The sequence below is a fragment of the Nicotiana tomentosiformis genome, chromosome 9 (assembly GCF_000390325.3).
Source record: "Nicotiana tomentosiformis chromosome 9, ASM39032v3, whole genome shotgun sequence".
In the NCBI taxonomy this organism is placed as follows: Eukaryota; Viridiplantae; Streptophyta; class Magnoliopsida; order Solanales; family Solanaceae; genus Nicotiana; species Nicotiana tomentosiformis.
In genome coordinates, this window is record NC_090820.1 from 99,782,290 (window position 1) to 99,807,192 (window position 24,903).

The 24,903-nt window shown below is 34.9% G+C and overlaps 1 protein-coding gene across 3 annotated transcripts; it reads left to right on the forward strand.

The window, feature by feature from the left end:
- Positions 1-6,432: 6,432 nt before the first annotated feature.
- Positions 6,433-12,732, forward strand: LOC104094553 (cysteine-rich receptor-like protein kinase 10). Of its 3 annotated transcripts, none has more exons than XM_009600512.4 (8): positions 6,433-6,920; positions 8,124-8,528; positions 9,340-9,477; positions 9,642-9,763; positions 9,988-10,198; positions 10,884-11,121; positions 11,330-11,480; positions 12,112-12,732. In XM_009600512.4, the coding sequence occupies exons 1-8, from the start codon at positions 6,491-6,493 to the stop codon at positions 12,442-12,444; spliced, it is 2,028 nt and encodes a 675-aa protein (XP_009598807.1). In that variant the 5' UTR covers positions 6,433-6,490; the 3' UTR covers positions 12,445-12,732. The 3 variants fall into 3 exon arrangements, with proteins under 3 accessions (XP_009598807.1, XP_009598808.1, XP_018625740.1); XM_018770224.3 differs by lacking the exon at positions 6,433-6,920 and adding an exon at positions 7,039-7,177; XM_009600513.4 differs by lacking the exon at positions 8,124-8,528 and having other exon boundaries at positions 6,434-6,920.
- Positions 12,733-24,903: the final 12,171 nt, after the last annotated feature.

The window sequence follows — 24,903 nt, forward strand, 5'->3', positions numbered from 1 at the left end:
CAGCATTCAAAGTAGTCCAAAATGATCTGATAACACCCGAGGCTCCCGGGACCCCAACCAAATATACCAATCAGTCTTAAAACACGATATGAACTTAGTCGAGGCCTCAAATCACATCAAGCAATACCGAAACTACGAATTGCACCTCGAATCAAACTTATACTCTTATGACATTTTCAAATTCTATAACTTTTGCCGAAACATATCAAATCAATACGGAATGACTTCAAATTTTACACACAAGTCAAAATGACATAATGTAGATGTTCCAATTTCTGGAATCGAATTTCGACCCCGATATCAATAAAGTCAACTTCCGGTCAACTTTCTAATTTTTTTTTATTTTCCAACTTTTGCCATTTCAAGTCAAAATCAATTATGGACTTCCAAATAAATATCCGAACACATTCCTAAGTCCAAAATCACTATACGAAGCTATTGATATCAGCAAAATTCTATTCCGGAGTCGTTTGCTCAAAAGTCAAACTCCGGTCAAACTTTAAAAATTCAAGCTTTATAAAATCAAACCTTTTATTTTTTTTTATTTCAAAAACTAATGGTAAACGTGCCTACGCACCTTGGAATAACATCAAATTTTGTACATAAGTCATAAATATTGTTACGAAGCTGATCGAACTCTCGGAATCCAAATCAGGACCCGATATCAACAAAATCCAATTATGACCAAATTTAAGAATTCTTTAAACCTTTAAATTTCTAGTTTCCGTCAAATGGCGATAATTCAAGGTAGGGACTTCCAAATTTCATTCTGGGTATACGCCCAAGTCCCAAATCACGATATGGACCCACTAAAACTGTCAAAACACTAATCCGATTCTGTTTGCTCAAAATATTGACCGAAGTCAACTCAAATGAGTTTTAAAGGCAAATTTCACATTTTCTTTATTTTTTCACATAAAAGTTTTCGAAAAAAAGATACGGATTGCTCACGCAAATCAAGGAAGGTTTAATGGAGCTATTCAAGGTCTTGGAATACATAAATGAAGGTTAGAATTAAAAATATCATATCGGGTCATCACACTTGCACACATCTCGACTAATTACACATAATACATATCACCTCCCACGAACAACAACGAGGTAACTATATCCACTAAAATTTGTATAGATAAAAAAAAATCACTTATTAATTTTTGCCTACAACTCAAATTTGAACGTGAGACCTTATAATTATTATTACTAACTTTATTGATTACTGCATCACACATTTAGGTGTGGCGGCCCTTATTTTGTATGGTAAAAGTTCGCACGATGTGAATTGCGAATCCACATGCGTAGGAAAATTTCCATGCAAAAATATTGACGAGGTGGAGAAAAGTACGAGGGAAATTAAATTCCAAGTTATAGTCATCATATCAACTTCAGTCTATCATCAATTAGCCATTATTTCACAACGAAAACAACAGCCCTAATAAATCCTATTTGTTGACTTGTAACAACCAAGTCTTCTTAGTCTTTCTTACACCAATAAGTGAATTTGAACAATGATAAAATTATTTATGTATAATCTATAAGTCATATATTCGAACCGTGAAAGTAATCATATTTAATGTTTGTATTAGGGTAAGTTCTTTAGATTATATTTTTTTTATTTTTAATCAAAGGTCCCGGGTTCAAACCTTGGATATTGAATCGTCTTTTGCTAGGGACCACATTACCCCTTATACGAGACTTTCCGACACAAATTCGAATTTTGTCGAGCCCAACTTGTATCGGACACCAGATGAGACACAAAAAAAAAGACGTTCTTATATCTTCACATAACTATAAGAGGTAAAATTTCATAAAATATAGTATGTCATGAGGCAAACAAGTTTGATAGAAAATATAAGAAAAGAAAGATTTATTTTAACTTTTTAATTTAAAATGAATTATAAATATTTATGTAATTATAAATTATTTGATTAAAACTAAAATAAAGAAATAAAATTAAATTAATTTTAAATATATAAAATATATCATTTTTTTGGGACAAACTATATTGTATAAAGGTATCAAGTTTAAATAAGTTATCAAGTTAAATAAATTATATTTAAAGGTATCAAGTTGAATATTTTTTTTTTTTGAACTTTGCCAATGTTCAATATCACAATAGGCCATCCGCAATATTATAGGTATCAATATTTAAAGGTATAAAGTTGAATAAGTTTTTTTTCTTTTGAACTTTGCCAATGATCAATATCAGAATAGGCCATCCGCAATATTATAACCTCTTTGGCCAAGTTTTTTTGTGGATTCTTTGGCCAAAAATATTATATTTTTCTACAATTAAGGTGTTTGGGCCAAACTTTTAAAAGGAAAAAAAAATATATTTTTGAGTGAAGAAGCCTTGTTTTAGAAGCAAAAACAATTAGTTTTTTTAAAAAAAGAACTTTTAAGATAAATACACTTAGAACCCGTTTGGACATAAGAATATTTTCACTTTTTTTCGAAATTAATGTTTGGCCATAATATTTGTAATTTTCACTTGAAGATGAATTTTGGAATTTTTCGAAAATTTAAAAAACTCCAAAAAGCTATTTTCAAAATTTTCACTAATATCACTCACAAAACTTCAAAAACAACCAAAAATTATATTCATGTCCAACCACAACTCTAATTTTCAAATACTATTTTTACTTAAATTTATTTTGACTTTTTTTTTGAAATCTTACAATTCTTATGTCCAAACGTCCACTTATAAACACTTATTAAAAGTTTGGCCAAATATTATTTATTGCTCAAAAGTGCTTTTTAAATTAATAAATTTCAGAAGACATTGAATGGAAGCAGAGTCTATATTGATCAAAGAGGAAAAACACGTTGTGGAAAATACTTTTCTTGCTTGATTAGGCGTAAAACAATAAATTTGATGTCCTTAACTTAGCAATTTAGTGGGCTAATTTGATTACTGACTTGGAATTTGGAAATGCTTCAGGCGTACGGTTAAACCTCTATATTAACATTTTCAATTTAAGCTAAAAAAGACGACGTTTTAGAGGGTTTACGGAAAAAAGTTCCAAAATTTTGTGCACTTTTAATGTAGAAATTATTTAACTATATAATTGAAATGAGGGTGCAAACATTTTTACCCCGTCATTGCAAGAAATCAAACTCTATTTAGTTTACTTCAGCGGCATAGTATAGTAATTAACAGCAAAACCCCCCATTTTATTTTCTTTCATTCTTCTCTTGTACGGCAGAGAGGGGTGTCTTGGAGCAACGATAAACTTATTTTTGTCTGATTTAATGATTGTATTAAGATAGACTGTCTGTATTATATCTCTTGAGGTGTGGTCCTTATTCGGAACCTACGTGAATACGAAATATTTTGTGCAATCGGGCAGCCTTTTTTTTTTAATAACCGTGGTGTCCAAGCCAGCTTGCACGCATATCAACCTATTCTACGGGATACCTGTCACCAGAGGCGGATCCAGGATTTGAAGTTTATGGGTTCCTATTATAATCACAAATTAATATGCAATAATAACTGAGTTCACAATTATATATTTATAGATATTTAATGGATTTTTTAATAAAAACACAGGGTCTCCGCAAAAGTTACTGGGTTCCCGAGAACCCAGTAACTATACTCTACATCCGCCACTGCCTGTCACCTCCCACCAGCAATAAGTACCAGATAGCTCTATCTATCAAGGTTTGAATAAATACGAAGAAATCACAGTGTTTTTTGTCTAACGCTGTAAATTAAAAATAGCAATAAATTTAGAAATAATATTCTTATAAACTTAGCAGAGATAGAATAAATAATAATTTTCTTCTATATGCATATAAGTTTTAATTCTTTTATATTGATTAACTAAAAAGGGTAATATTCTTACTGAAATTAGAATATTGTTTTTTTGCATATGTCATTATCAAACCTCTTTTCTAAAATAAAAAAAATTAAAAAGAATTTTTAAGAAACTTTTTCACTTTTAAATATAGGTATGTATTGTTTACTTATTCAAATTGAAGAAACAAAACATAAAGAAAGCAAAAATACCAGCTTATTATTGGTTATATACACTTACATTCTCCAATTTCACCCAAAAAAAAAAAAAGTCAAGTGAAGTACATTGTGCTACTAAAAAAAGAAATTCACAACACACAAATGTGTGCTACAGTGACTCAAATCTCCAACAGAAGGCAAATAAAAATAAGAACTCCATAGTAAGCAAAAAGTTACTACAATTTTCAGGGTAAACCCAGCCTCTCACGAAAGGCTCATTAACACGCATTTTCATATCAATGGCAACAAAGATTTTTAGCAAAAACACAACTCAGTGTATATTATAATATCTTTCTGGACCATCCTTAACCTTAAGAAAATAAATAATAATGAATTAATAATGAAAAATAGTTTCTAGTAAGCTAAAATTCAGAGGTCATAAAGGTGTTCCAATAAATCATTCTCGACAAAATAATTGTTTTTTCAATTGGACAACTATTCTAGGTTTGATTTGCTTATGTTTCCATAGAAAAATTGCAAGCTAACATATGTCAAATTAGAAATTGGAATAGCTATGTATATATTGCACAAAGGAGTAAAAAATATGTTAAAAATATCTATCTTATATAGTTTACCTTTTAGATGAAGATTTTTCACCAAAATGTGGATAAGCCTCGTCTGCGTACTCTCATCATCCAAAATATAATATTTTCTTCAAACAACACCTTCACCTAGACAAAAACAAATTTACAATACTATTAATAAGTTGCCATGAGAGGCCAAACGATGAGGTGACAGAAATTAAGGAAGATAAAGATTTTTAAATCAAGAAAATAAAATATGTTAAGAAGAAGTAAAAAATGTTAGAATCGGAAAGCCAAAAGATCAAAGAATATCAAACGAATGGCCAACTCCCCTTGTCTTGTTTGGCTTATATATATACAAAGATTAAAGACTACATTGGAGTGAGAGAAGAGAGTAACTAGAGTAATTAAGGTAAGGATTGAGAAAGTGACTATTGGAATGCCTAGTAACGTAATAGCACTAATATTTAGTGCACCTTAATAGACATTAATCATAGGAATGAAGGAAAGAGAAGTAAACCAAAATATTTAGAGTTATTGGGGAATAAACAAAAAAAAAAAGGAGAAAATAAATAAATAGGATCCTAGGACAAAGAGAGGTGGCAACTCGTCTCCTATTTTCCCAACTTTATATATAGATAGATAGATTATTTAACGCTATAATTGAAATGAGGGTGTAAACATTTTTACTCGGTCATTGCAAGAAATCAAACACTACTTAGTTTACTTCAGCGGCATAGTATATTAATTAACAGCAAAAACCTCCTTTTTAGTTTCTTTCATTCTTCTTTTGTACGGTAGAGAGAGGAGCTTTGGAATGACGGTAAAATTATTTTCTGTCTGATTTAATGTTTGTATTAAGTTAAATTGTCTGTATTATATCCCTTGAGGTGTGGTCCTTCTCCGGAACTTACGTGAATACGGAATGTTTTGTGCAATTGGGCAGCTTTTTTTTTAATAACCGTGGTGTCCAAGCCAGCTTTCACGCATCTCGACTTATTCCATGGGATACCAGTCACCAGAGGCGAATCCAGGATATAAAGTTTATGGGTTCCTGTTGTAATCTCAAATTAATATACAATAATAACTGAGTTCACAATTATATATTTATAGATATTTAATAAATTTTTTAATAAAAATACAGGATCTCCGCAAAAGTTATTGGATTCCCGAAAACCCAATAACTATACTCTAAATCCGTAACTGCGTGTCACCTCTCACCCGCAATAAATACCAGATAACTATATCCATCAAAACTTGAATAAATAGGAAAAAATCAACTAGCGTTTTTTACCTTAGCTAGAAATTAAAACTGATTCTTAGACTTCAGTCACCACAAGGCCACACCTTAGGTGCAGGCGGTCCTTCTTTTGTCTGGTAAAAGTTGGCATGATGTGAATTGCGAATAGGTGGGCGATAGGCGTAGGAAAGTTTGACGAGGTGGAGAAAAGTAAGAGGGAAATTAAATTCCAAGTTACAGTCACCATCTCAACTTCTGTCATCATCAATTCGCCATTATTTTCACTACAAAAACCCTAGCTGCCTAATAATGCCTATTTGTTGACTTGTAACAACCAAGTCTTCTCAGTCTTTCTTACACAAATAAGTTAATTAGATCAATGATAAAATTATTTCTTTATGATATATAAGTTACGGATTCGAGCCGTAAAAATATTAATTAATAATTATATTAAGGTAAATTGTTTACATATTTTTTATCTTTAATTAGAAATCTTGGGGTCAAACCTTGGATATGGAATCACCTTTGTTAGGGAGTAAGTTATAACACTTTCCTCACACAAATTCAAATTTTGTCCGGCCCAACTTGGACACCAGATGGCAAAAAAAAAAAAAAAAAAAACAAGTTGTTTCTATATCTTCACATAACTATGTTAAATAGAAAAAATTATAATCCAAGATATCCCACAAGCCCCAGATATTATTCTAACATATCATGGTGATGAACTTCAATATTCTCAGAAATCTTCTGTTATGTAGCAACATCTTCTTGATTTTATGCCTAAACAATAGCCAAGTTAGCTCTTCTCCTCTTACATATTTCTGTCCAAATACAACTACTTACAGTCCCAACAGCACTTACAGATCTAATCTCAATGTTCTATTATCATCTTTATCCTCTAATGCTTCTCGGCCTAATGGATTTTACAACTCTACAGTTGGTCGTACGGATTCGGAAATAGTTTATGGCTTGTTTTTATGTAGAGGAGATGTTGCGCCACCTGATTGTCAAGACTGTGTTACAATAGCTAGTAAAGATATCTTAGAAAATTATTGTCCAACGCAAAAAATTGCTGTAATTTGGTACGATGATTGCTTGTTACGTTACTCGAATTTACCTATCTTTGGCAGAATGGATGAATCAGGTGAATTCATTTTGTACAGTTTATTATTTGTTACTCCAATTTTTTAAGGTGTCCGCTATTATTTTTTTTGTCTATTTTTGGGTTGCTCTGATGTCAAGCGCCCTCCACTCCCAACCAAGATGTTGTGAGTTCGAGTCACTTGCTCTGCCCTCCACTCCCAACCAAGATGTTGTGAGTTCGAGTCACCCCAAGAGCAAGGGGTAGTTCTTGAAGGGAAAGATGCCGATGGTCTATTGGAAACAGCCTCCCTACCCTGGGTAAGGTTTGCGTACACACTACCCTCCCCAGACCCTACTTGTTGTTGGTGTCTTGTGCAGTTTTTACTGTTGCAATTTCTGGGATTTGATTGGACTTTCCTGGTGTTTTTAGTTAGTTTGTTTTCTTCTTCAAATTTCTGGTTAATTTTACCAGTAAGCCAAAAGTGCTCATTTTTTGTAAACTTGAAGAACCAAATCTGTTTAAAAAATATTCAAGGGACTAGCTTAAACCTACCCCAAAAATAAGCTATCATATTCTTTTGGGATCTTTACACGAATAGCCACTGTTTAATTTTCTAACTCATATATATAATACATAAATTACATATTTTTCCGACTAGAGGCGGATCCAGAGTTTGCGGGGCATCGCTATCGAAGAAAATTTTGAGCAAATGCTAGAGCCAGAATCAAACTCAGGCAACACATACTAAAAGTCAAGTTGTGCCCCTACATCGACCAATGAAGTTGCCTAAGATTTGAATTTAATGGTGTCAATCAAAATATATACTCCTTCCGTTTCAATTTAAGTGACACACTTTTCTTATTAGTCCGTTCAAAAAAGAATGACACATTTTTATATTTAGAAACAAACTAACTTTAAGCTTTTTATTTTACCTAATTTACCCTTAATAAGAAACTTTTATAGTCACACAAATATCATGGTCCCACTAAGCTTTTATCCCTAAAGGTTACCGGAGGCCGATAACACTACCCAAAGAGTAGATTCGCCTCTGGCTCTAATTATTCTTAATTTAAGTGATTGGGTGGGTGACTATTTAGGTTAATTCTTGGATTTTTTTTCACATTATGTTTGTCACAACTCACAACTACTAGTAAAGAAAACATAGAAAAGTGTAGTCCAAAGGGAAAAACTCCTGTCATTTGGTACGATGAAAGCTTGTTACTTCTCTCAAATCGATCTATTTTTGCTACTGTGGTGAATCAGGTGCACGCATTTTATTTAATACACAAAATGTTAGTGACCCAACAAGGTTTTTGTCACAACGTCGGAATATGATGGATGAAATAGCAAATTTGGCAGCAAAGGAAAATGATGGGAAAAAGTTTGCTACTAAAGAAGCCAATTTTTCATCACCAGAGACACTTTATACACTTGCACAGTGCACTCCTGATCTCTCTGATTCTTCTTGTGACCGTTGCTTGAGAACTGCTATTGGAAATTTACCAAGTGATGGCAAAAGAGGTGGTAGAGCTCTTCTTCCTAGCTGTAATGTTAGGTATGAATTGTATCCTTTTTACAACGTTACGGCTGTCGCGCCACCACCTCCGCCGCCAGTTCGCCTTTCTCCTCCACCTTCTTCACAGCCTGATCCTACGACCAGCGATCGAGGTAATTTCTTCATCTGAACCCAATATTTTCAAATGGAAAATAAATACATATATATAAAATCGTTAAAATTTCAGCAGACAGAGATTTTGAACCTATAATATAAAAACTACTATAGTACTAGTCTTGTATTTTCCTATTCTTAACCTCTTGCTAGTACACATTGTATCATTATTTCCAGCTAGAATGACTGAATTCTTAGTGTCGTTCTCTTAGAACTTTGTTATTGCACGTTGCTCCATTTGCGCCCGTGTCTAATTACATTGTTGTTGTTACTGCCTGTTTATTGTTTCATTTTCACTTCTCTTGAGTCGATGGTCTTCCGGAGACAGCCTCTCTACTGTCATAAGGTAGGGGTAAGGTTTGCGTACACTTCACCCTCCCCAAACCCTACTTGTAGGATTTCACTAGGTTTGCTGTTATTGTAATATAAAAACTACTATGAATTCACTTCGAGAACCTTTTTTTGATAATTTTAAATTAAAAATCCGTCTCTGTCTTGCATTACCTCTCCGTATCTAGTGACAAAAACAACAAATAACATATACTCAGTGTAGTCCCACAATTGAGGTCTGGGAAGTGTAGTGTATACAAAGAACTTACTACTACCTTGTAAAGATAGATAAGTTATTACAATAGACACTAAGCATAGGGATAGCATAATCACAACAGTTTAAAAAGAACTAGGATGGTGATGACAACCGCGATGAATTCTAATGACTTATTTATTGTTTCGTTTTCCTCTTCGGGACCTTATATTTCTTTCCTAATCTAAAGTTTAACGTTTAAATAAAACACTGTTTAACTGATGCAGGAAAAGGGGGAATTGCATCTGGAGTAATAATTGCCATAGTTGTTCCGATTGCTGCTGCAGTGCTACTGTTAATTTTTGGTTTCTGTTGGCTAAGAAGAAGAGGTTCGCAAGAATTCATTGTTGCAAAAGATATGACAGGTAAATTGTCATAACTAGAATAATTTTCGTCCGCAAAACAGAGCAATTTAGCAACAGATTGGCGATGAAGTTCGTAGTTAATTCCAGTTTTTTTAGTAGTATTGTTACTAAAAGTAATCAAAGAAGCAGCTGCCGATACTCTGAGAATTTATTTGTTTGTACAGATGGAAATGAAATTTCAACTACTGAATCCCTGCAATATCAGTTGACCAATATTCAAGCTGCGACGACTAACTTCTCAGCTGATAATAAAATTGGTGAAGGTGGATTTGGTGTTGTCTACAAGGTGATTTCAGTTTTAGAACATAATGGGTGTATTTGCTACGACGAACTTTTTTTTCCAATAACAATGTTTTCCATGAGAGTCATTTTCCGTTGTGACTTCCCTCGCTTATTTTTCATCAAAAATGACTTTAGTCGCATTAAACACGCCCAAATATTGCCAATTCAGTCCATCTTCCGTTATATTCTTAACTTGTATGAAAATTTGATATCTTATTACATACTTAGGGTATACTTCCGAATGGACAAGAGATAGCTGTGAAGAGGCTATCGAGAAGTTCAGGGCAAGGTGCACAAGAATTTAAGAATGAGATCGTGTTGATCGCGAAGCTTCAACACAGAAATTTAGTGAGACTACTGGGATATTGCTTTGAAGCAGAGGAAAAGCTACTTGTCTATGAATTTGTCCCCAACAAAAGCCTTGACTATTTCTTATTTGGTTGGTTTCAACTTTCAATATGCTAACATTCATTTTATTCTTCTTGTTGCTAAAATCTTTCATGTCAGTAGTAATAGTATTCTCGTATTTCATATCCTTAGATTTCTATTTCTACATGTTTCTTTTGCTTCGGCTATTTTATTATCTTATTATCTTGTTGTTGTTACTGCCTCTTTTTCCATGGCTTCTAAACTACCGTATTTTTTTCCAATACTGTTGCGACTATGCTTTCCTTGAGCTGAGGGTCTACCGGAAACAACCTCTCAACCTTCATAAGGTAGGGGTAAGGTCTGCGTACAGAGTACCCTTCCAGACCCCACTTGTCGGATAAAACTAGGTTTGTTGCTAAAATTACTTATTATGGAAAGAAATAGCCTTTTGCAAAAAGTCAAGGTAAGACAATGTACATAGATCCAATATGATCCGATCCTTACTCAGACCGCACATATAGCCGGAGCTTAGTACACCAAATTGTCTTTTTTCCTTTTTTTTGGCCTATCTATCACAAATATGCATTCACTTAATCTAGTGAAAATCTAGCTTATGCAACTTACATGCAACATTTTACATAGAGTGATTTCTTAAGATCTTTAAGAGGTAGTTCAAGTTGTCATTGTTAGTTTTCTTGATTCCAAGATTTACACCTTTTTGCCTAAACATAACTCTGTTTATGATAAATGTTTAGATCCTGAAAAGCAGCATCTACTGAATTGGTCTCGACGTTACAAGATTATAGGAGGGATTGCGCGTGGACTACTTTACCTTCATGAGGATTCACGTCTAAGAGTTATACACCGTGATCTCAAAGCAAGCAATATATTGTTAGACGCTGATATGAATCCCAAAATATCAGATTTTGGAATGGCAAGAATATTTGGAATTGATCAAAGTGAAGATATAACAAACAGGATTGTTGGGACATAGTAAGTTTTGAATTAGCTACGTTAATATATCCTCTTTTCCTGTCTATTTAGATTCTATTGTTTCTCTTTTCACAATGCCCATTGAATCATTGAATATAGGCACATTTTCAACTTCTACTAAGAATCTGAAAGTTGTTAAAGGTCTGTTTTCCTTTAAAAAAATACCCTTTTTCTAGCTTAACATTTCTTCTTGTTTGTTATACTATAGCGGTTACATGTCGCCGGAGTATGCTATGCATGGACAATACTCTGTTAAATCTGATGTTTTCAGCTTTGGTGTTCTACTTTTGGAGATCATAAGTGGAAAGAAGAATAGCTCATTTTACCAATCAGATGGAGCTGAAGATCTTCTTAGCTATGTAAGTTCACATTTAGGGTAAATTTACGGATGGTCAGTCAACATTCATTTTATCGAACCAAAGTCATTAAATTATTATTGTCACAAAAGAGTAATTCAACTTTGTGTAAGTATCACCTGAAATCACTAAACTGTTTTTCATAATAGAAACGCTCAACTTTGCCTAAGTATCACATTAATCACTAATTATAATCATGCACAAGAAAGTGTTGCCGCTACCAATGGATGAAGTAGGATTTCCGCTAAGGGAGTTCAAAAAAGAAAAAGTTTAAAAATTAAAAAGGACTATGACCAGTGGGAATTGAACTAGCAACCTCACAAAGGTTTTAAACCCTTAACCACAGAGCTTTGCTTTTGGACAGATGATTCAAAATATAATATATAGAGGCACAAAACGGATTTTGTCATATATGTACGGTGTAATTTTCCGGCGAAACCCTCTTCCGCCCCCTAAATCCACCCCTAGCCGCCACTAGTGACTTTCTATGATTGCAAAATTGAGTGATTTCTTGGTTATAAAAAGATAGTTTATGACTTTCTACGATACTTAGTTAAAGTTATAAATGCAGCTCCAGCTAGATAAGTTGCTTGCTGATGCTAATTTTGAATCATTTGATCGATAAATCTTATAGGTTTGGAAGAATTGGAGAGACGGAACGCCATTGAATATAATGGATCCAACATTTGGAGAGTCATACTCAAGAAATGAAGTGATACAGTGTATACATATCGGATTGTTATGTGTTCAAGAAGATGTTACTGAAAGGCCTACAATGGAATCTGTGGTGCTCATGCTTAATAGTTACTCTGTTACCAAGGCGGCGCCTCAACAACCTGCATTCTTTTTTCGTAGTCGAACAGAGATGCTACCAAAAGGGCTAGAATCAGATCAATATTCTACAAGCAAATCAATACCATTATTGTCTGAGAATGAAGTATCCATTACAGAACTGCATCCAAGATAGACGCGTACAATGATCGAGTTTAAGTTTACTGTCTATTGTGAAACAGTTACTATCTGTTACAGGTCAACTTAACCTGATGGTGTAAGAAATTTATATATTGTGTTAAATCTATATCTAATAGGAAGGAATAAGGTGATTGAGTGAGACTAAGAGGGTAAATTATAAGGCTTTTTTCATGATATGTATTTACGAAGTATTTCATTCAGCAGAAAGCAGTATCTATATGACATTATTTCTGTTGAAATGACCTTAGAAATACAGTATTAATATCTAGAATTCTCTTTACTAGCTTTCTTATATTTCTTATTAGTACAAGGTTTAGAAACGTCGCATGAAAGCTTGATAATTAAGTAGAGAAGGGTAAATGGGCACGCCCAGTATCTCTAACAACGTTTGACGAGTCTCATCTGAAATTTCTACCATTTTAGTGCAACCTAACCTAGGATTCGCTTCCAAAAATCAGTTCATAATTAGTGTTTTAAGTAATAATCTGATTATTACGAAATCACCATAAGATAATGAATAACCCATAAGCTCGCAGTTACAAAAGGTAAGGAGTGAAAAATGTAATGTCGCCACTCTAAAACTCTTTGTTGCTCTGAAGGTAAACATAATCTTAATATGTTTACAATCAAGTTCCTTTATATGATAGTAGTCATATAGGCAGGGGGGAGATATGAATTTATAAAAAGGTATTCAAGAAAATACTATAGGTGAGATTGAAACTTGTGAATTAAAGGAGCTTTTTAAATCTTTAATTTTACCACAACACTATAATTTTTACTAGTCCATATATAAGGCGATCTATTAATCTTGGCCGTGCACTATCATCAGAGACGTACCCAGAATTTGAGCATTACGGGGGCACTATTATATTAAGCGTACCAATTACTGGCCAATGGCGGATCCATAATTTTCGTTAAGGAGTTTTCAAATATATAAAAGTAAACATATCAGAAAATTAAGGGGAGTCAATACATAGTATAAATACATATAATTATGATAAATTATCAGCAAAATACAAACTTTAATTTTATTCAATATCATTACTTATATACGTAAATACCATATTGTTACCAAGTGGACAACAAAGTTATCCCATGACCAAAATCCATTTGTAAGAAATGAATATTATTATACTACACACTTTATTAATAAAAACAGTTCCAATGTTCAAGTTATAATAAGATTTTAATGCTTACTACTTTGTTAATAAAAACAGTTCCAATGTTCAAGTTATAATAAGATTTTAAGGCTTACTACTTAACCTAACTACTATGGGAACAAGTATTAATTAAATTAAATAAATTCAAAATTTCACCCTAGTCCTGTAAAAGATATCCTAATTCGAAGTTCTACTTTATACTAATTTTCAAACACAATTTTGTTTGAAGACAAACACTTCACTGAAAGAATATTTCAAATTAACATTAGCACTCAATTTTCAAATGCCTACTAGCTACGACATTAATTTGGCGTTCTTTTTTAACTCCGCTCTTTGTAGAAAGCAAAAGTTCGATAGCAGATTATTTTGCTAAGTTAATATCTTCTAAAGAAAAAAAAACTTACTAAGGGTATGTTTCAGCTGAAGAAGAGTCTCAAACTGAGTCACCGTCGCTGATTCGCACAGTCAGAGTTCAGCAAATGCAGAAAAAAGTTAAAACAATCAATTGAAAAAGAATATTTGTTTTTAAGCAAAAGGGGTGAGCGAGGGGTTTTTAAAAAGGTTAAAAATTTAGGTTGAGTATTGGTACAAGCATTAAAGAAATCATAAAAGATAAAATAAAAAAAGTAGTAGATTAGTACTAAGTAAATAATCGTTGAATTAAAAAAGATAAAGGGAAGGAGTGAGGAAGGGGTGAGCGAGGGGTTTTTAAAAAAGTTAAAAATTTAGGTTGAGTATTGGTACAAGTATTAAAGAAATCAGAAACGATAAAATAAAAAAAATAGTAGATTAGTATACTAAGTAACAATCGTTGAATTAAAAAGAAAAAGGGAAGGAGTGAAGTTTCGAACCTGGGTACTGAAGCACTTGAGCAGGCTACAAAACCAGCGCTTCTGTCCGGCTTTTATTACTTAAGGGGGCCAGGTAATTTATTTGAGGGGTCCCGAGTGTATATACAAATGTGCATAATATATTTTTTCAGTATTTTTGTCGAGGCTAACGGGTTCCGGTGACCCCCTACCTCCAAGGTAGGCTCGCCTCTGACTATCATGACAAAGTATATCGTTAAATCAATGATTGAAAATAATTAATTTTAATTTATTTTTCTCTTAATAACATACTTTTTTAATCATGCGAATATCATCACATATTTAAAATCACAAGTTTTAAAAGTTTTTCTGTTGTTAAATTAAAAAGAAAAGGTAATAAAACATGCATTTTGTGGCTAGGAAATTTTTAATCTTAGGACAGACAACTTATTGTAGAAGTTCACAAAAGAAGGATTCAATTGGCTCATTCATCCATCTAAATTATGGGTGTTTAACGGGCGGGTTGGGACGGGCTAGACAAAAAAAAATCAGCTCATCCGTTTAACGTTGCGGGCTGTTAGAGGACTGAGTTAGTGGGCTGTACTTTTTCGAATTTTTTTTTGTCCATCCGGGTTCGGGCTTAGAGGGTTGTTAGCGGGCCGTGGATTATTATTTTTATTTTTAAATAAATTTTATTTTTCTTATTCAATGTTATTGATACTTAAGTGTTTGTAAACTTTTAAGGCTTAGAATTAAACTTTGAAATTTAAAATTTAAAATTTAAAATTTGAATTTTATAATGTTAAAATTAAAATTTGAAAGTAAGTGGCTACAAAAAATTATTTAATAAGACCTATATGTAAGGATCAAGTTCCGAAGACTTTCATTTGATATTTTTATTGAATAATATATAATACTTCAAATTAAGTTGCAAGTTCTTTTTTGATTTTGTTATTTTTAAACTTGCAAATTAAAAGTTTACAATAATTATAAAAAAACAAATAGTACATCACATGCTTTGCATCATTTTTGTAAGTTCATTCATGTCAACATGAGGTTTTTGATTTCCGGCATTGGTTGAATCGGAACCATAAACCATTATATCTCCAATTTCTTGGTCCTCCGCTTCATCTACCTCGTCACGCCCTTGATTTCGTCGTTCTGATCTTATCCAATCTCTGAAGCACACTAGAATTTCCAAAGCGTTGCTACCCAATGAATGACGGGTATCTCCTAATTGCTGCCTTGCTTGGCTAAATGCGCTCTCTGATGCGACTGTTGAAATCGGCATATTTAGCACGTCTCGAGCCATGGCCGAAAGAACAGAAAATTGATTTGAGTTGCTCCTCCACCAACCCAATGGTAGAAATTCCTTTGTGCGGGGCTCTGCTGACTTTTGCAAGTAGAATTGAAGTTCATTGTTATTCCTGCTACTGGTTTGTTGATGGCTTGATGCTCCCCTATTGTAGACCAAATCAAATAATCTTCAACACCATCATTATCATCCAAAGCACTGGTCCCAGATGTTAAAACTGAACTTGAAGGAATATTTGCATCTACAGCAGAAGAAGCATCAACAATGTTAGCATAATAATTATATAATGTTTCTAAATGTTTGTGTAGATAAGAAATACAAGTGTCATATTAGGAGTTTCAGTTGGTCCATTAAAAAAAAAACGTTAATAAACGGGCTGAACCGGGCTGTAACCCGTTAACAACCCGTTAATGGGTTAACGGGCTGAACCGGGCTGTAAACGGATCAACCCGGGCCTATTAACAGGTATAATCTAAATGCACCCTAGCATCTCCCAAATTCCATAAATTGGAAATAATATACTACTATTTGTACTATGGTTGATATTTGGGTTAATAATGACCCACATACTCTTGAGTTTTTTACATGGATGATATCTTTACAAAATTTATTCTCATAACTAATAGTATTTCTTGTTTAATGCAATAATAGCAAATTTTATTACACATGTAGTATTATTTAAATATATATATAACGGCTTAAATGCCACTACAATAGGAATTCCATTTAAAAGCCAAAAAGAGCATTAAGAAACCGTATCCATGAAACAGTCTTACGAATATTTAGGGAAACACTTTCCATCTCTGCCAACACTAATAATATTTCAGATTCTTCCAAAAAAATAAAAAGCAAAAAACAAAATTCCAGATTCTCTCTCTTTCCATAAACCAAAATATACCAAAAATCTCAAAGAAATTTCCCTCTATTCGTTGATTTATGCCATATTTCTTCTAAAAGGATAACATTGTGATTTATACGCTATTAACTACCATTATTATGCTGTGTATATTACCATATTAGAATTTTTATTGTAATTTATATACTATTAAATATCATCATTATATCGTGAATATACATATTTACACATAATCACGTACTATATATATATATATATATATATATATTCATTTTTATTAATATTAAAACACAATCAATATATACAATGGTTGGAGAATTTATGTTCAGATATATAAATATATACGTGATTTTTACTTGGTATATTATCTGGTATAATTTATACATGGTTTACATTGTATATAAGTTATCTAATGTAATTTATACATAGTTAATTACAATTTATACATGACTTATACAATGTATATTATCACAATTCTGAGATTATATTCTAGGCTTCCATATGTATAATAATACATGTTATATTCCAGATTTGTTAGTTTTATTTTTTTGTAAATGGGAATAACCAAATAAAGTAATGTGATAATTAAGTACAAAATCTGTTTTCAATAGTGTAACTCAATTAACCCTTCTTAAGGTAATAAAATGCTTTGGCTGCGTTATTTTAGGTGTAAGATTTAAAGTTATTTGCTAGGGACAACTTATTTCACGTGTTGAATGGACAACTTATTTCACTTGTTGAATGGACAACTCACGTGCTATAGTATAATATCTGGATCCGCACGGACAACTCACGTGTTGCATGGACAACTCACGTGCTATTGTATAATATCTGGATCCGCACGGACAACTCACGTGTTATAGTATAATATATGGATCTGCACGGACAACTCACATGTTGCACGGATAACTCACGTGCTATAATATAATATCTCACAATCAGGCACTCGGCGTCACTCAGTCATAAATCCCTCTAGTCTCTCGGGCTCTCAATAATCACGAAAAATCAGCCCAAACAACAATAATATTATGCATCAATAGTGAAAAATAGAGACTGAGATAAAATAAATAAGTAAACTGTGACCGAGTACAAAACAACAATTAAGCAGATAGTTCAACATGTACACGACCTCTATGGGTCTCTACAGTGCCAACACATAATCTAAACATGATTTGTGGTTCAATTTCTCTACTACATGGAGAATGTACTATTATTTAACTATACAGTTCCATGGAATTTGACAAAGTCACAATTTCTATGGTGCACGCCTACACGCCCGTCACCAAGCATGTGCGTCACCTCAAAACCAATCATAAAACACATAATCTGGGGTTTTATACACTCAGAACTAAATTTAAAACTGTTACTTATCTCAAACCGTGTAATTCTTTATTCTTCTATGATTTTGCCTTGTGAATTGGCTTCCAAACGCCTTGAATCTAGCCACGATTAATTCCATAAGAAAATACTAATTTTCCAACAAAATCTGAAATTTAGCTAAAAAATCGCCTGTGGGGCCCACGTCTCGGAACCCGACAAAAGTTATAAAAATCTAAAAGTGCATTCAACCACGAGTCTAACCATACCAATTTTATCAAAATCCGACCTCAACTCGACCTCCAAATCTTCAAATCCCTAAGTTCAAATCCTCGATTTACACCTCAAAAACATATAATCTAGTCGGATTATTCGATAATAATTCAATATTATGGAGTAGAAATGATTACAAGTGACTTACCTCAAGATTTACCGTGATTTTTCGCTCAAAACTTGCCTCACTCGCTTTTGGAAATGTCAAAAATGACAAAATTTCTCGGACCCTTCTATTTTGTACACTGCCCAATGCTTTCACACCTGCAGCCATATTTTCGCATCTGCGGTGAAAACAACGAATCTACGGAAGTCACTTAGCCCAGCTGCCTCCACTTCTAAGAGCCTTGGACCGCATTTGCGCCTTCGCAGGTGCAAAAAATTGCATCGCACTTGCGCGCCTGCCCGCACGTGCGCCCTTCCTACCGCTTCTGCGCAAGCGCTTCTGTGCCCACAAGTCCGCATCTGCGACCCCTGCCCAAATCCTTCCTGGCCGCTTCTGCGAATCCCTCCCCGCTTCTGTGTGCTCGCACCTGCGGTTCCCACTCCGCAGGTGTGATAACACCAGCAACAACAAAACTGCAGTTGTTTCTTCAACTTACTTCCAAGTCTGTTAACCACCCGAATTTAACCCGAGGCCTCCGGGACCTCAACCAAACATACCAAAAAGTCTTATAACCCAATACGAACTTAGTCGGACCCTCAAATTACCTCAAACAACATCAAAACATGAATTTCACACTGATTCAAGCCTAATGAACTTTGAAACTTCCAATTTCTACAAACGACGTCGGGACCTATCAAATCACGTCCGATTGACCTCAAATTTTGCACACAAGTCATAAATGATATAACAGATCTATTCAATTTTTCAGAATCGGATTTAGACCCCGATTTCAAAAAGTCAACCCCCGGTCATACTTTTCAAAAATTCGACTTTCGCCATTTCAAGCCTAATTCCAATACGGACCTCCAAATAATTTTCTGGACACGCTCCTAAGTCCGAAATCACCATACAAAGCTATTGGAATCATCAGAATTTAAATCCGAGGTTGTTTACATATAAGTCAACATCCAGTCAACTTTTTCAACTTAAGTTTTCAATTATGAGACTAAGTGTCTCATTTCACTTCGAAAACCTTTCGAACCTGAACTAACTAACCCGGTAAGTCATAAAATAACTGTAAAATATAACTGGAGCAGTAAATAGGGGAACGGGGTTATAATACTCAAAACGACTGGCCGAGTAGTTATATTCTCTCTCTCTCTTAAACAAACGTTCGTCCTCGAACGGGTTTAGGATCATACCTGGAGTCTCAAATAGGTGGATATTTGCTCTGCATCTCCTGCTCAATCTCCCAAGTAGCTTCTCCGATTGGCTGGCCTCTCCACTTTACCTTCACTGATGTTATATTCTTTGACCTTAGCTTTCGAACATGCCGGTCTAAAATAGCCACCGACTCCGTATCATAAATCAAATTACCGTTCAGCTGCACCGTATTGAAATCCAGAATATGAGACGGATCCGTGACATACTTTCAGAGCATGGATACATGGAATACTGGATGAACACCTGATAGACTAGGTAGCAAAGCAAGTTCATAAGCCACCTTTCCAATTTTCTTAAGTATCTCAAAAGGCCTGATATACCGAGGGCTCAACTTGCCCTTCTTCTCGAACGTCAACACACCTTTCATGGGTGAAATCCTAAGCAGAACCTTCTCCCAAACCATGTAAGAACCATCATGGACCTTCCTGTCGGCATAACTCTTCTGTCTAGAATGCATTGTGTGAAGTCTCTCCTGAATCAACTAAGTCAGTGCCCAATAGCCTAGCCTCACCCGGCTCAAACCAACCTACCGGAGACCGACATCGTCTCCCATATAAATCCTCATACAAAGCCATCTGAATACTCGATTTGTAGATGTTATTGTAAGAAAACTCCGTGAGTGGCAGAAACTAATCCCAATAACCCCCAAAATCTATAACACAAGCGCGTAGCATATCTTTCAATATCTGAATAGTGCGCTCGGACTGCCCGTCCGTCTGAGGGTGAAATGATGTACTTAATTGAACCCGTGTACCTAATTCTCACTGTACTGCTCTCCAAAACTGTGATGTAAACTGCGTGCCCCGGTCTGAAAAGATGGACACGGGCACCCCGTGTAGGCGAACACTCTCGCGGATATAAATCTCAGCCAACCGCTCCGAAGAATAAGTAGTACCAACTGGAATAAAATGCGCAGACTTGGTCAACCAATCCACAATCAGCCAAACAACATCAAACTTCCTCAAGGCCCGTGGAAGTCCAACTACGAAATCCATGGTAATACGCTCCCATTTCCACTCCATAATTTCAAGTCTCTGAAGCAATACTCCCGGTCTCTGATGCTCGTACTTTACCTGTTGACAATTTAAACACCAAGCTAGAAACCCAACTATATATTTCTTCATTCACCTGCACCAATTGTGCTGCCTCAAATCCTGATACATCTTCGCGACACTTGGATGAATGGAGTACCACGAACTGTGAGCTTCCTGGAGAATTAACTCACGCAACCCATCTACATTAGGCGCACATAGCCTGCCCTACATCCGTAATACATCGTCATCCCCAATAGTAACTTTCTTGGCATCACTGTGCTGAACCGTGTCCTTAAGGACAAGCAAATGAGGGTCATCATACTGACATTCTCTGATACGATCATAGAGTGAAGACTGAGAAACCACACAAGCCAAAACTCGATTTGGCTCTGAAACATCCAATCTAACAAACTGGTTAGCCAAGGCCTGAACATCCAAGGCTAAAGGCCTCTCTGCTACCGGTAAGTACGCTAAGTTGCCCAAACTCTCCGCCTTACGACTCAAGGCATCGACCACCAAATTGTCCTTTTCGGGATGATAGAGAATTGTGATATCATAATCCTTAAGCAACTCCAACCACTAGCGCTGCCGCAAATTAAGATCCTTTTATTTAAACAGATGTTGTAGACTCCGGTGATCGGTATAACCCTCACAATAGACACCGTATAAATAATGCCGCCAAATCTTCAAGGCATGAACAGTAGCTGCTAACTCAAGGTCATGGACCGGATAATTCTTCTCATGTACTTTTAACTATCTGGATGCATAGGCAATCACCCTACCATCTTGCATCAGCACTGCGCTGAGACCAATACGCGATGCGTCACAATACACAGTATAAGACCCTAATCCTGTAGGTAACACCAATACTTGGGTTGTAGTCAAAGTCGTCTTGAGATTCTGAAAGCACTCTTCACCCTCATCCGACCATTTGAACGGAGCACATTTCTGGTTCAATTTAGTCATAGGCATCGCAATAGACGAGAAACCCTCCACAAAACAATGATAATAACAAGCCAAGCCGAGAAAACTCTGAATCTCAGTAACTAAAGATGGCCTGGGCCAACTCTAAACTGCCTCTATTGTCTTTGGATCCACCTTAATCCCTTCACTGGACACTATGTGTCCCAAGAATGCCAACGAACTAAGACAGAATTCACATTTAGAGTATTTGGCATATAGTTTCTCCTCTCTCAACCTCTACAATACAATACCCATGTATTGTGAATGCTCCTCCTGGCTACGTGAGTACACCAGGATATCATCTATAAATAGCACGATAAATGAGTCAAGATACAGCTGGAATACGCTATTGATCAGGTGCATAAATGTTGCTGGGGCATTGGTTAGCCCAAATGACATCACAAGAAATTCATAGTGACCATAACTAGTCCTGAATGCCGTCTTTAGAATATTCGAATCCCGAATTTTCAACTGGTGATACCCGGATCTCAAATCAATTTTGGAGAATACCCTCGCTCCCTCAAGCTGGTCAAATAAGTCATCAATACGCGGCAAAGGATATTTATTCTTGATTGTGACTTTGTTCAATTGTCTGTAATCAATGCATATCTGCATAGTACCATCCTTCTTTTTCACAAAAAGAACCGGTGCACCCCAAGGCGACACACTAGGCCTAATAAACCCTTTATCAAGAAGTTCCTAAAGTTGCTCTTTCAATTCTTTTAACTTGGTTGGTGCCATACGATATGGAAGAATAGAAATAGGCTAAGTGCCCGACACCAAGTGAATACCGAAATCAATATCCCGGTCTGGTGGCATACCCAGCAGGTCTGCAGGAAAACCTCCGAAAAGTCTCGCATAACCGATACTGAATTAATAGTAGGAGTATCTGCATCAACATCTCTCACAAAAGCCAAGGATGACAAACACCTCTTCCCAACCATACGTTGGGCTTTCAAATAACAAATTACCCTGCTGGGAACATAATCTAGAGAACCTCTCCATTCGACCTACGGCAACCCCGGCATTGCCAACGTCACAGTTTTTGCGTGACAGTCCAGGATAGCATGACATGGAGACAACCAATCCATACCCATGATTACATCGAAATCAACCATACTGAGCAATAAGAGATCAACTCTAGTCTCTAGTCCCACAATAGTTACCACACATGACCGATACACACGGTCCACAATAATAATATCATCCACCGGCATAGATACACGAACAAGTGAAACTAAGGACTCACAGGGCATAGCCAGATAATGAGTAAAGTACGATGATATATACGAATAAGTAGAACCAGGGTCAAATAATATAGAAGCTTCCATGTGGCACACTGAGACAACACCTGTTGTGAGCATGTAATTTTTGCCCGACTAAAAATACTCCTACAAAATTCAAAAATAGATTTTTCTAAATTATTTTAATTTTTATAGAAGTTTTAGGATTTTCTAGTTAATTTTATTTGCATTTAGTTGCATATTTAATATTTAAAATTATGAAAAAATACCAAAAATATCTAAAATATTCATTTGAATGGCATCTTAAATTAAATTGCATTTAGGATTTAATTACATAAGTTAATTGAATTTTTTAAACAAAAAATAACAAAAAAAATATGGGCCATTCACATTTTTAAATTTTAGTTGCAAATTAGTAACTTCCTTTCATTAGCTTTAAACTAATTAATTATTTTGATGTTAGAAATAGATAATTATTTTAATTCTACAATTTAGAATCAAATTCAAGGATTTTAGTTAGTTTGTTTAGGATTTTAATTAATTCAATTAGGATTTAAATTCAAAAGGAAACACAAAAAAAGAGAAAGAAAGAGAGAAGGGATTTTGTTTGGTTCCGGATTTGGGCTAAACAATGTCTAAGCCCAAAATTCCCCTCAAAACCCAACTTGCCCCAAGCCCAGTCCGTTCCAGCCCTCACTTAACCAAAACGATATCGTTTTAGTAACGATGATCTTAGCCGTTGATTTTCCTTGATCGAACGGCTCAGAACCCCACACCACATCCCCTTATTACTATCCTAAACACCCCCCCATACCCCTATGAAACCCTCAAAGACCACCCATACCCCCCTTTCTCATCCGCCACCGCAAATCGCCCACGGCGGAGGACCAATGCCAAACAATCCTAAATTAACACCCTACACTCCCCAACTCCTCCACAACCTGAACCGATTATCCATTCCCTTTAAATCTATCTCAAACATAGTCAAAAATAGATCTGTAATCCCCCAAAAAAATTAAAAAATAAAAAGGAGCTTGAACCGGTTTTCCACTCTCAAGAGATGGATCGCTTTGATTCGGAACCTCCACTGACCGATTGCTCTTGTTGAGTGCAATCGATCGATGTCGGTTTTGGTTCATTCCAAAATTTTTAAGAATCCAGTCAAGTCGTCATTGGCAGGTTTGAAGCTCGATTCCTATGTCCTAAGCTTCTTCTATCTTAATGAGTAACCCCTTTCTTTTCTTCTGTTCTTCTTTCTTTTCCTCTAATGGCTTAATTTCATATTAGTTATAGAGTTTCAATTTTTTGATTGTATGATAATTAGATTAAATCTGTTAGTTTAATTGAAAACATGTTTAGTTAATTCCTTAATTAGGAATAGGATATGATAGTTGCATGCCTTAGAATTTATCAATTTCTCAAATTTTTGATGACCTTAGTCAGGGTTGAGTTGTTGTCTATTACTCTTAATTGCTCATCTCTATTTTGGTTTAAACTTGTTCTTAGGAGACTGATTGGTAGATCGTTAGATGTTTTAAGATAATTGGTTTCAATCTTAATCGTTTCTTTGTTAATTTAGGTTATGTTGTTGAATTTCTATAGCTTTGTTTGAATTCTATTATTATAGTTAGCATTATATGTTCCAGAATCATATTGGTTGTGCCCTGTTTTAAAAATGGATTGGAGGCCTGCCTTGTTGACGGGCAGGCCTATTGAGTCTTAAGGCCCAGATTTCTATTATGGTTGGAAAGGTAAATAGCAGAGTCTTAAAGGGTAATTAGGAGTTTTGTAATTAAAAGAATCTTTATATAACTTATAGGAAGTGTCTAGAAGGCCTAGGGTGCAGTAAAAACAGGGGAATTAAGGGTCAATTTGAGAAGTTAAGGGGTTAGAAGAATAGAAAGGAATTTCTGGAATTGAACAGCTGTCTATTTCAGTTGCAAAAGATGCCAATTCTCTAATTTTTATGGAAAGCCGGCAGAATATTCCCACACCCCCTCTCCCTCACATATAGCACATGATCACATTCTATAAAGGGACTCCTGCTCTCATTTTACTGAGGGAGAATTTTCTGCACATTCACTCTAAAAACAAGCATACGGGCTCAGACAGAAAAAGAGAAAGTAGCTAGAAAGTTTAGGTTTCAGGTTTGA

Bases quoted from the DNA above. Each gene is read 5' to 3' on its own strand.
- LOC104094553 (XM_009600512.4), top strand. From the start codon at position 6,491: ATGGTGATGAACTTCAATATTCTCAGAAATCTTCTGTTATGTAGCAAC. The intron at 6,921-8,123 runs GTGAATTCATTT...GTGGTGAATCAG, and splicing joins TGGCAGAATGGATGAATCAG to GTGCACGCATTTTATTTAAT. The intron at 11,481-12,111 runs GTAAGTTCACAT...TAAATCTTATAG, and splicing joins CTGAAGATCTTCTTAGCTAT to GTTTGGAAGAATTGGAGAGA.